The sequence below is a fragment of the Trachemys scripta genome, chromosome 2 (assembly GCF_013100865.1).
Source record: "Trachemys scripta elegans isolate TJP31775 chromosome 2, CAS_Tse_1.0, whole genome shotgun sequence".
NCBI classification, from domain to species: domain Eukaryota; kingdom Metazoa; phylum Chordata; order Testudines; family Emydidae; genus Trachemys; species Trachemys scripta.
This window is the reverse complement of record NC_048299.1, coordinates 67664020-67676400: the sequence shown is the minus strand read 5'-3', so window position 1 is coordinate 67676400 and position 12381 is coordinate 67664020. Positions and strand designations below refer to the sequence as shown.

The 12381-nt window shown below is 47.6% G+C and overlaps 1 protein-coding gene across 1 annotated transcript; it reads left to right on the top strand.

The window, feature by feature from the left end:
- The first annotated feature begins 1749 nt into the window (after window positions 1–1749).
- Window positions 1750–12181, top strand: NKIRAS1 (NFKB inhibitor interacting Ras like 1). Its single transcript, XM_034760777.1, has 3 exons — window positions 1750–1873; window positions 5414–5655; window positions 11796–12181. The coding sequence occupies exons 1-3, from the start codon at window positions 1780–1782 to the stop codon at window positions 12033–12035; spliced, it is 576 nt and encodes a 191-aa protein (XP_034616668.1). The 5' UTR covers window positions 1750–1779; the 3' UTR covers window positions 12036–12181.
- The last annotated feature ends 200 nt before the right edge of the window (window positions 12182–12381 follow it).

Below are 12381 nucleotides of genomic sequence, written 5' to 3'. Positions count from 1 at the left end.
CCCAATGGGGCTCCCCACTCAGCACGCCACTGCCTGCGCCCCAGGCACGCAGAGGGGAGGCCCGGCCCAGCTCGCGCCAACACCACTCAGGGGGCCGGCCCGACCCGTTCCCTGCCGCCCTGTCCCTGCCTCGGAGCCCGGGCCCTAGGGGCCTGGGCCGCGCAGGGAGCGAAGAAGGAGAGACGGATGGGCGGCTCTAAGCTCCGATGGGATCGGATGAAGCCAACTGCCCAGCACGGCAAACACCCTCACCTGATGGCGCCCGAAGCCGGAAAGGAAGAGGCCTAGTTCCCACAGTCCTTTGCAGCCCCCTATCGCTTCCGGCGCCAGCGCTGGAACCTGTTGGGAAACGTAGTTCTGAGGGGGTCAACTGCTCTGATTGGCCTAGCCTCCTCCGCACCGCCCCCCTCGCCCCGTGGCCAATAAAAGGAGGAGGCGGGGCTGTGATCACAAAGTGGGCTGTGGGTGGGCAGGGCTTGAGGAAGTGGCCTAGGAGCTACACCCCCAAGGTGGGAGGAGCATCTTTCTGTGCGAGTGGCGGTCCAATGTCCCACCGCGTTCCTGGGGCCGGGCGTGTGGGCGGAGCCGAGCTCAGAGCGGCTGGGCGGGGTTTGCGGCGCACGCGGCAGTTGCTCTGTCAGCTCGGGGTCCCCGACCCCTCCTGCCAGGGGCGCCCCCTGCCGCTGGGCTAATAGCCGTAGGGAAAGGTGGGCCTGGGGCCAGCTCGCTGGGCTAATGGCCCTGGAGAGAGCCTCCCCCAGCCTCGGGCCCAGCTGTTATCTGCCTGCCTACGGTGCCTTCTCCGCCCCGTCTCCGGGCCAGGGGTCCCTGCCCATCGAGCCAGCGGTTTTGGGTGGTGCCTGGGCATGGCCACCTCCAGCCATGTCAAAATCGCACATCAGCCCCTCCCCCCCCCCCAGCCTGAGAGTGCCCAGCACGCAGCTGTTATCAGCCCGCTGGTGTCTGAGCTTTTGGGGGGCACCTCTGCCAGCTTTTCCCTGCGAATGTGAGGGTGAGACTTGTGCTGGGTTTGAAATGCAGGCCCAGGCGCTCGTGTTTCCAGAGCTGGAGGGGGCAGATGCGGGGGAGGGATAGCTCAGTGGTTTGAGCATTGGCCGGCTAAACCCAGGGTTGTGAGTTCTAATCCTTGAGGGGGCCACTTAGGGATCTGGGGCAAAATCAGTACTTGGTCCTGCTAGTGAAGGCAGGGGGCTGGACTTGATTACCTTTTGGGGTCCCTTCCAGTTCTATGAGATAGGTATATCTCCATATATTAGAGAGAGAGAGAGAGATGAAACCCACAGTGGTAGAGGTGGGAGTTGGCAGCACTGCACAGGCAATGTGCTGGGTGCTGTACAAACACAAAAGCAGACACAGTCCCTGCCCTGAAGAGGCTGCAAGACCTTGATCCTGCAAGTAGTAAGCAGGTGTGTAACTCTACTTGTGTGAACAGCCCCCCGGAAGTGGAGGGAATTGCTTGCCTAAGTAAATTTAAATGTGTGTAAACGTTGGCAGGCTTGAGGCTTAAAAAGTGGAGGTGGGAGCAAATTGCATTGTCCTGGAAATACCAGCTGCTAGTGACCTCTTCAGAGAGAGCTCTGCTTCAAAATCAACTCCATGGCTTATTGAACTATATAATTAAAATATACTGAAGCACTAAATGTTTCAGTGGCTTTGCTTTAGTCTGTCTTCAGAGTTCTGTTAATGTAATGTCTTAAATATAACAGATCTCTTTGCTTGAACAGGATTTATTTGCTGACTTTGCCATCCTGAAAGAAGATGGGAAAGGGCTACAAAGTAGTGATTTGTGGAATGGCATCAGTGGGAAAAACAGCAATTTTGGAGCAGCTTCTCTATGGAAAACATACTGTTGGTGAGATAGGTTTTCCTTTTTTTATGATCCAACAAGTTTTGGGGGTACCAATCGGCTTAATTTCTTACCTTTACTGAGATGAAGGGGGAGAATGAATATGGTCTTGGTTTTTTGGCAGCGATCAGTTTTCTGGAACTCTTCTAAATTCTGTTTCAAGCCTTCTATACCACCTCTTAATGGACACTTGCAAAGTAACAATAAAATTGGCTGTGTGGGTGGGTGTGTGTGGTGGTGGGTGGTTATTTGTTTGTTCTTCTTGCTGCTTAACATAAAAGTTTAAAAGGGGAAAAAGATGAAGCGTGGAGGGTGCAATATGTTTTCTTTCTGCCTGTTTTTTGACACTAGAAATTCTGGTCTTCCACCTGGGAGACTATATAGATGACTGTAGAAAGAGTAGACTTATTACATCTGAAATGTAATAGATACAGATACCTAGAATAGGAATCCTGCTAAATTGAAAAGGGAGGTGATTTCACTTTTGTAGACTCTTTAAAACTTAGTTTTAGTTGTGGTTGACACCTGTTTAGCTGAACATCTGGTAGGTAAGGTGTGAATTCCATAGCACCTGGGGCTCTTTAGACTGACTTGTCTTGTGAGAGCAGACTAGAGCATTGACTGGTTAATTTCTCCTAAAGATGTCTGGAAAAGCTTTTGAAATGTTCCCTCTGTTCAGTGATGTCTCAGATGGAGGTCAGCCCTGTACTTCAAGGTGCCTATGGCCCCTCTATTTCTGCCAAAGCTTATCAGCTATGAGATAAGTTAAGGAAATGAATTTCCCCAATACTAATTTCTCCCTACTGTCACTCACACCTTCTTGTCAACTGTCTGTAATCAGCCACTCTCTTGCCACTTCAAAAGTTATTTCTCTTCCCTTGGTATCCTGTTGTTAATTGATTTATCTCATTAGACTGACTTAACACTTGGTAAAGCACCCCACATCCTTTCATGTATTTATACTTGCTCCTGTATCTTTTACTAATACATCTGATGAAGTGGGTTCTAGCCCATGAAAGCTTATGCCCAAATAAATTTGTTAACCTGAGATGGGATTTTCAAAAAGTGCCCAAGGAACACAATGGGAGCATGGATCCCATTAAAGAACAATGGCACTTGTTCTGGCCATTAAAGAACAATGGCACTTATGCCAGAAGTCACTTGGACATTTCTGAAAACCCCACTTTTTAGTAATCTGCTTTCCGTATTTGCAGTTTCTTTGTGCATTGTCTAAGTTTACTATGTAATATTCACTGTCAAATATTTATTGGTAAATGGCATTCAGTATCTTTGATCCTTACTCTTCACATTTCTAAATTGCAAAACCATTTACACTAAACTTGAGCAGAATTTACAGTGTGCCTTGTCTACTACAGATGAAATTTGCGAGCACGTTTCTTGCCTGGTGCTGATTTGCAATGTAAACAAGGATTCTTCCTCCCCACCCCCTGGACTCTCCGAGACTTAGGCTAGTTACTAATGTTATAAATGATGTACCTGTCCACCCCCAGTAATCTTTAGCATTGTTTCATAACAGTTGTAACAAGGTTCTAAGAAAAATGTCTGTAGGCAGATTGTACTAGCCAACAACTGTAAATGCTCTTGGCAGCATGGTTTCAACCATAGCATTGTCAGATGGTTCTGTCCTCCTCTTTCTCTAGCTGATGCATGCAAGTCTAAGCTTACTAATCATCTTCAAAGGTGGGTTATTCTAACTGGGGGAAATTCCCCCTACATGAATGGCCAGCAGGAGGCCTATGTGCCACCAGAAGCTGGGAATGAGCGACAGGGGATTACCTGTTCTGTTCATTCCCTCTAGGGCACCTGGCACTGGCCACTGTCGGAAGACAGAATACTGGGCTAGATGGACCTTTGGTCTGACCCAGTATGGCCGTTCTTATGTTCTAACCCCTGTTTTGAGTAGCACATAGGCCTTGTGCTGCCCTTTTTCAGAGGCCTGAATTTCATCCATTGAGACTACTGCTATGTAAATTCTTAAGGACCTCTCTGAGGCACAGGGTCCTCCATCATGGTTACTTAGTCTCACTCCCACCCTCAGCTCTTTCCAGCATGAAAGACTTCTTCATTTCCACCCCTTTCTCATCAGGTAAGATGGTACAGACATATCTGTCGCTGGTTCCATTATGTTGGTTGGGAGGAACTGCCACATGTACAGTGGCTGGAGGCAGAGAGCAGGAAGAAATTATTGTTCCCAGAAGGGACTCAATTAACCACCTAGTTTTAAAAATGCCCCAGCATATCCTCCTGCTACCACTTTCCTAAATCAGATCTACAACTTTATTTCGCACTCATTCTCTTTTTATTAATCTGTCCGGTCTTTCCTCATGCTGTTAGTCTTATGTCCTCATGTCCGTGTGGCTATAGTTGGAGGCAAGATCAAATAGTCTTGATCTTGCCTCCAACTATAGAGTTGGATTCAGAGTTTGTTGTGAATCTAATAGGAGTTGGCTTTATGAAGACTAGAAAAAGAGGGAGGGAGTAGCAAGGAGAGCTTGTGCCACTTTTTTTCTGGAAACAAAGGTTGCATGCAGCAGGGGAAATAATCAGCACACGTGTGGGTGGAATACTTAAGCATCTTTGTTGGTATGAAGGGTTTCAAATAGTGTTATTCAACATAGTAAAATCCTTATTTTCTAACACAATGTGTCAATATTGTCTGAAAATGAACAGAAAGCTAGCTATCCTACAAGAACCAACAAGCGTACGTTTGTGGGTGTGCAATAGAGGCAGGAGATGACAAACTTTGGTAACAGAAGGCTTGTTTGAAAACTTGAAACTACTACTACTACTACTAAAACCAGTGAGCTAGACTTGAAATTCTGAGATCTCCATCATGTCCTTAAGTTATGTAGATTCTCTGCACCCAAACATCCTTCAACCTTGCTGCTTATAGCATCATATGGCCTGAGTCTACCTGTTGGGTTGTTAGTACTTTACACGAGTAGTCCCATAGACTTTACGTATTAGTCCTCCTACTCGTGGAGAAAGGTACTATTCATTATGAGGAAGAGTGGCAACATTAGGGCTATAGGGACTAGATAGGGTGCTAAAGAAAACTTAATTAAGCCTTACACTAGTAATTTCTTTAGTACTCCTTTTTCCTCCGTTATGCTGCCTGAGGGGCAAATTCTGACTTCTCCACAGCTGGCTTTATACTTAGCACAACTGGTACAGTTCTGGTGGGCAGGATTTGGGGAACCTGTGGGAAGGGCCACCTAAGTGATATCATCCTAAACTTATGCCCATAAAAATGAATTACATATATTCATGTACTGAATGTGTATATGACATGGTCTCATTACTGTAACTAGCTGGCCTGTTGGTCTTGCTGAGAACACAATAGGATCTGAGTTCAAATCCTGATCAAAACCATCCAAAAAAGCAATTTTTTAAAAAATTGATTGAAATGTACTGTTGAAAGCCGAGTGTTAGTAGTTTTACTGCAGTATGAATAAATACTTACATCATCACTTTACAGAATTTATTATAAGTTTTAACTTTTAGGGGGCTTTTTTAAAACAACAGGTTTAGAAGAGGGTGCAACAGTGGAAGATGTGTATTTGGCTTCAGTCGAAACAGATCGTGGGGTAAAGGAACAGTTACGTCTCTATGACACTACAGGTCTGCAAGAGGGAGTAGAGTTTCCAAAGCATTACTTCTCTGTTGCTGATGGTTTTGTTCTTGTGTATGCTGTGAACAGCCTTGAATCCTTCCAGAGAGCAGAAGTGATCAAAAAAGAGATTGACACAGTCAGAGACAAAAAAGAGGTAAAAGCTTGATGCCTTAATTTCTTGACCATGTCTGAAATAGCACAGTAATGGAAAGTTAAATTACAAAGCAGTACAAAGCAAAGCAAATTTTCCCTGCAGTCTCAGGCCATCTAATGAAAGAACTTTTCTTATACAGGAGAATTTCATTAATCCACATGCTATATAATTGGCACATAAAATAAATGTCTTGCCCCTCTTCTTGGCAGCGATGTAATGTAGTATTTCATACGGACGGTAGTATAGTTTGTAAACTGATCAGGTGCTATACATGAAAACCAAAGTGCAGTGGATAAAACAATGTGGTCACTTGGTTTTATTCACTTGCTCATTTACAAAATACAGTAGTTGACAGTGGGTCTCCCACACATTAGAGTCAATTAGCAAGGAGGCTCTACTGTATTCCAGTGTGGCTGTTAAATCACTTCTATTGTGCAGAATGACTGCTGTATCTTCCCTTAGAAAGCAGCTAGTGTTATCAGTTGATACAGTGTTGCAGCTCTGCTAGCTGAATATCACCTGCACAGTACACTTATGCTTACCATCTTCTTAGAGAATCCATGTATCCTTTAATGGTTTTCCCTGCTAAATGCCTTTAGCCGATAGATCAGCAAAATAAAGCTCATTCAGGCTATTAAAAAGGAAGGGGGGGAAAAGGGGGGGGGGAGACACAGGCAGAATGTCATACCACTTCTTGCGAAACACAAGACTTACTATTTAGTACTCAAAACGTATCGGGGGGCGGGGGGAGGGGAAAGGAATGGTTTGACAGCAGTGCAACTTGCAGTCACAGAAGAGACAGATTAGCCATTGACCATAGCTAGGTATCTTGTTTCCTGAGTGGGTTGCAGAAGTTATGTTCTTGAGGGTTATTGTGCTTTTCTAAGTCAACTTCCCCCTTTCTGGGCAGATACAGAGCTGCTTATGGGTGGGTCTGGGAAGGCCTCTGTGGCAAATGAAAGATGCTGTGATCTTGACTAAAGCACGTGGTGGAAATGGTGGCCCTAAACAATAAGAGTTAAAACATCACCAATATTGACATAACTTAAAGCAGTAATCCCGACTTGCTCAGAAGGTAATGATGCTCTGAGAGCTCTCCAGGGAGTCATAGAAGATATTAAGGCAAGAGAACCTGTAGTAAAGTACTTACAGACAGAAGAACCCCGGGAAAGAAACTGGAGGCATATGACATCCCAGAGTCTGCTCAACAGGAAAGAATAGTTAGGCCTGGCTACAGTAAAAACCAGTGCTGGCAGGAAGAGGGGAGAGCGAGAATGAAAACAACCCAAAGCAAGAGGAGAGGGTTAGAATTAAAGAGACACAGTAAAAAGTTTGAGTTCAGGGCTGTGCAGAGCAGGGCTTCTCCAAGGAGCATATAATGTAAATACTGGCACAGATTTTCTTACCTGTTGCTAACAATTGAGATGATTAAAACTAAAAGAAAAACCTCTTGAAATACACAAGGTTAAATAGCACTAGTAGCCTGATGTAGTCAGTTCTGTTTTCAACTTCTGCTGTGATAGCAAACAGATTGGATTGTAAAACCATCAGGAGAATGTTTAGATAAACTCCTCTGAAAAAAATTGTATTAGTCTTAGCTTATGTACCTAGTTTATATGTCTCTCCTCCAGGACAATATGCCACTTGAGTGTGATATTTAGAGGCAAAATATAGAGGGGTTGCCTATATGATGTTCTGTGTAGTGCAACAGCCTGTAGTAACATCAACAGGTTATCTTATGGAGGAAGAGAATTAGACCTTGGCTACACTTGCAGATGTACAGTGCTGTGAGTTAAATCTGACTTCGTACAGCTGAGTAGGGAAAGCGCTGCAGTCAGTCCATACTGACAGCTGCCCAGCGCACTGTCGTGGCCACATTTGCAGCACCATTGGGAGCGGTGCATTATGGGCAGCTATCCCACAGAGCACCTCTTTCCATTCGGGCGCTGTGGGTTGTGGGAAGGGGGCGTGGGTGCAGGACATTGTGGGTCCTGTCCCAACACCCTGTGATGCATCGCTTCACATCCCAGAAATCCCTTTGTTTCTGGCCACCTTTGGCGCCATCTTTCAACTGTTTCTGTGCAGTGTGATCTGTTGTCTGCGGGAAATGGAGCCAGAACTGCTGAGGCGTATGCTGACTTATCTCGCCAGCAAGTCACGTTTGGCTGTCGAACTATTCTTTAAGATCCAAAGTGAGAGTGAGGATTCCGAGGATGCTATCGAGCCGCGTAACGCGTACGACACTAAATTGCTTGTGGCATTCATGGACATGCTCACCACCGTGGAACACCGTTTTTGGGCTCGGGAAACAAGCACCGAGTGGTGGGATCACATTGTCATGGAAGTCTGGGATGATGAGCAGTGGCTGCAGAACTTTCGGATGAGAAAAGCCACTTTCATGGGACTGTGTGAGGAGCTCGCCCCCACCCTGCGGCGCAAGGACACGAGATTGAGAGCTGCCCTGCCAGTGGAGAAGCGGGTAGCTATTGCAATCTGGAAGCTGGCAACTCCAGACAGCTACCGGTCGGTCGCAAACCATTTGGAGTGGGAAAGTCGACCGTTGGAATCGTGTTGATGCAAGTTTGCAGGGCCATTAATCGCATCCTACTCAGAAGAACCGTGACTCTGGATAACGTGCAGGAAATAGTGGATGGCTTTGCACAAATGGGGTTCCCTAACTATGGAGGGGCGATAGATGGGACGCACATTCCTATTCTGGCACCACCCCACCTAGGATCTGAGTACGTTAATCAGAAGGGGTATTTCTCTATGGTTCTCCAGGCGCTTGTGGATCACCGTGGGCATTTCATTGACATTAACACAGGCTGGCCCGTAAGTGTGCATGACGCACACATCTTTCGGAACACTTGGCTGTTCAGGAAGATGCAGGCCGGGACTTTTTTCCCAGAGCGGCAGATCACGGTAGAGAAGTCGAAATGCCCATTGTGATCCTTGGAGATCCCATTAATGCTGTGGCTCATGAAACCCTACACAGGGAGCTTTGACAGCAACAAGGAACGGTTCAACTACAGGCTGAACCGGTGCTGAATGACTGTGGAGTGTGCCTTTGGCCGTTTAAAGGGCCGCTGGCGATCTCTGTACGGGAAGCTGGACTTGGCTGAAAACAGCATCCCTGCGGTTATATCCGCGTGCTGTGCCCTCCATAATATTTGTGAAGGGAAGGGTGAAAGCTTCACTCAGGCATGAACCTCCGAGGTTGAACACCTGGAGGCTGAATTTGCACAGGCAGAGAGCAGGGCTGTTACAGGGGCCCAGTCGGGGGCTGCAAGGATTAGGGATGCCTTGAGAGAACAATTTGAGGATGAAAATCAGCAGTGATATCTGGTGCCCTGCATGGGAGTGAAGTAGTTCCAATCTTTAGGAATCAGTGTTTGCTAAGCAGACTTGCAGTGCCTGTTTATTTCCTGGGCTGAGGAGTCTTTTACTTTATGCAATAATAAAGAATGTTTTCAAAGCCAAGAAATCCATTTATTGAAAAGAAAACAAATTTATTTATTGAAAAGAAACAAGGGGGTGGAGTGGGGAACGGTACAATCACAGATTCACGTATGTCCTGTCCTGTGTGCTGTGCAGTGAGCGCTGCTCTTCAGGATAGCTATACTGCATGGTGATGGGGGTTGAGTGCAGAGGGTAAGGGGTCATGTTTTTCAGGGCTGGGTGGTGAAGATACTGGTGTTGGAGGCAGCTGGTGGTGTGAAGAACATGGAAGTTGGGGAAAGTGGGTTGGAGGTGACAGTGGGGCACAACGGAAAGAGTTTTGGGACAAGGGCTGTAGGGGGGGGTGGCGTTTGCACTTGCGGTACTGCTCCTTCTGCATGGCTACCAGCTTCTGGATAGTGTCTGCTTGGCGCTCCAGGATGCTTATGAGCCGATCCGTGCTTTGCTGCCGGTGCTCCATGCTTTGCCGCTGATGTGCTGCATTTTCCTGGCGGATCCTGCTTTCTCTCTCCCTCCAGTTCTGGGCTTTCTTATTCTCTTTAATAGATTACCGCATCACTTCTTGCAGCATGTCTTCTTTGCTTTTTCGCGGTCTCTTCCTGAGTCTTTGCAGGCTCTGAGCAGGCGATAAGAGGGACGGCTGAGGTCTCAAGGTTGATGCAGCTGTATAGGCAAAATGCAACATTTAACAGGCAGCATTGTTTATACCAGACAGAGTAATGATTCCCCCCGCACTTAAGTAGAAAACACACAGGGTTTACACAATAGCATAATTTTCCCGTCCAAAACAGAGCGCAGACATCCCACGGGAGCCTCAAAATGGTGAGTAAGGGGGACTGATTGTTTTAGAGCTGCACTGTCCTCTGGGTTTCTGCGCCTTGGGGAGAGCCAACAGCTTCAGGGGGCACCTACACTGAACACTGTCCCAACATTTTCCACAGGAGTTCGTCCTGGACGATATCTAGCTGCTGAGGGTGACCTGGGAAGCAAGGGAGGGTCTTCTACTGCATTGCGGCTTCTGCCTTGGCCCATATACAGCTTGCCTGTGTGCAGCAATGGTCCCCCCGCCCCTCGTGGCACAGTGGCGCAGACATGTTAGCCTGGCTGGGCCAAGGACCACGGTGGCTCTCCCGATAAACCTGCACAAGCACATTGCACACATTCTGGATGAGACATTCGAGGAGATTACTGAGGCCGATTACCGTGATGTGATAAACCACATCAATGCATTATTTCGCATCTAGGCATGCATGCCTAACCCTCCTCTCCTAAAGAGTCTGCACCAAAAAAATTCCTTCCCGAAGGAAAAAAAACGCTTACCAAGAACCTGTTCTTCTGTTTGTCCTCCACCAAGTACCGGCCACTGCGACTGGCTACCTTCCTCCTGGCTTGAGAAGAGCTCCTGGCTGCATGGCTCCAGGGATTCTGGGGTGTCTCCATCCGGCCCACCACCTTCACTCCCATTTTCCTTCTCCCCTCCCCCCACCAGCTCTGAAGTGTCCATGGTGGTGCTCGGAGTGGAGGTGGGGTTAACCCCAAGTATCGCATCCAGCTCTTTGTAGAATCGGCAGGTCGCAGGGGGAGCACCCAAGTGGCCATTTGCGTCGCTGGCTTTGCGGTAGGCACTCCGCAGCTCCTTCACTGCAGGGCGTCCCAGTCATGGCCCCTTTCCATCATGTCCGTTGATAACTTCCCGAAGGTATCGTAATTCCTACGGCTGGAGCGCAGCTGGGACTGTACAACTTCCTCCCTCCAAACACTTATGAGGTCCAACTCACCATTGCTCCATGCTGGGGCTCCTGGAAAGATTCGCTGATAGCATTCCACATCACGCCGAGCGGAGCAAACAGGAAGGGGATTTTTAAAATTCCCAGGGAATGTAAAGGGTGGGTCACATGGTTGGTTACCTGAGGTCAGGGCAGTAGAGTTTGAACTGATGACCAGAGTGGCTAGAACAGGCATTGTGGGATACTGCCGAATAGATCTGGAGGCCAGTCACAGCACATTGGGCGGTCACACTGGCGCTGCAGCGACAGTGCAATACATGCTATGCCTCTCAGGGATGTGGAGTACATGCAGTGCTGCAACCATGGAGATACAGCGCTGCAAATGCCTTGCCAGTGTGGACGGGGAGTGAGTTACAGCACTGGGGGCGGCTTTACAGCGCTGCAACTCGCAAGTGTAGCCAAGGCCCTACTCTCCTTATGCTACAATCTGGGGCTCAGAAAGCAGCAGTCTGGGCTAGGTCTTGGCTGCCTTACTGCCTTGTATTGTCATCACCTGTGTGAAGTAGGTGTCAAACTGACATTCACAAGCATTCTCCATTCTTGTCATTGGTGTGTGTAGTAACACAAAGTGCAAAGCAAATGGAGAATCTGGCTGTAGAGCTTTGCTCATCAGCAGAATGGGTTTCCATTGGGTGATGTGTGACTCTCCACTCCCCTGTCTCCCTCCGGTTGTGGGTAGCAATCACCACCCACTTTGCTCCCAGCGCGTTGAGTGACACAACGGTTTGAACCCCACATTCGACTACTTCAAAATGCAGAATGAGTTTAGGGTGAGCCGAAATTAACGTAGAGACTAGATTGTGAACGGCCTCACTACTGTATGCTATTTAACAACTCTGTGCTACAGTGACTGACCTGCATATACCACCACAGCCTGTTCTCTCTTCCTTCTAGGTGACAGTTGTCGTCTTAGGAAACAAAACTGACCTCACAGAGCAAAGACAAGTGGAAACAGAAAAAGCACAGCAATGGGCAAAGGCTGAGAAGGTGAGACTGTGGGAGGTGACAGTGACAGATCGGAAAACGCTCATTGAACCTTTCACTTCGTTAGCCAGCAAGCTTTCCCAGTCCCAGAACAAGTCAGCATTTCCCTTGCCTGGGAGGAAGAGCAAAGGCAATAACTGTGATAACTAAAAACCCCTATTCCATGGGAAGCTGTTTATCTGCTGCTGCAAGGGCATGGTGTCTCTTTTTCTCTGCCAATTGCTTGGCATGTTTTTGCTGAGGCAACACTGAATTCAGAATTAAAAGCAGCAAAGTCGTAAATGTAGCTGTCCTTCAATCCAGTATTTGCTTGGAAAACCACAGCTGGTCAAGGTCTAAAGCACTCCGCAAGGGAGCACTTTGTAAAAATGTAATGGTCACTGGGGATGGGGGCGTTGTTTTTAGTGGGAAGCTCTATTAAAGCCCACTTCAGCACAGAGATGTACAGCAGTGATGGCTGTCTACATCCCCACACATGGCCACTTCAGGGTGCTAC

What these genes read in the sequence shown, in the direction of transcription:
- NKIRAS1 (XM_034760777.1), top strand. Translation starts at nt 1,780, where the DNA reads ATGGGAAAGGGCTACAAAGTAGTGATTTGTGGAATGGCATCAGTGGGA. An exon ending in CTATGGAAAACATACTGTTG is followed by an intron (nt 1,874 to 5,413) that starts GTGAGATAGGTT and finishes TTAAAACAACAG; the next exon opens with GTTTAGAAGAGGGTGCAACA. An exon ending in CAGTCAGAGACAAAAAAGAG is followed by an intron (nt 5,656 to 11,795) that starts GTAAAAGCTTGA and finishes TCTTCCTTCTAG; the next exon opens with GTGACAGTTGTCGTCTTAGG.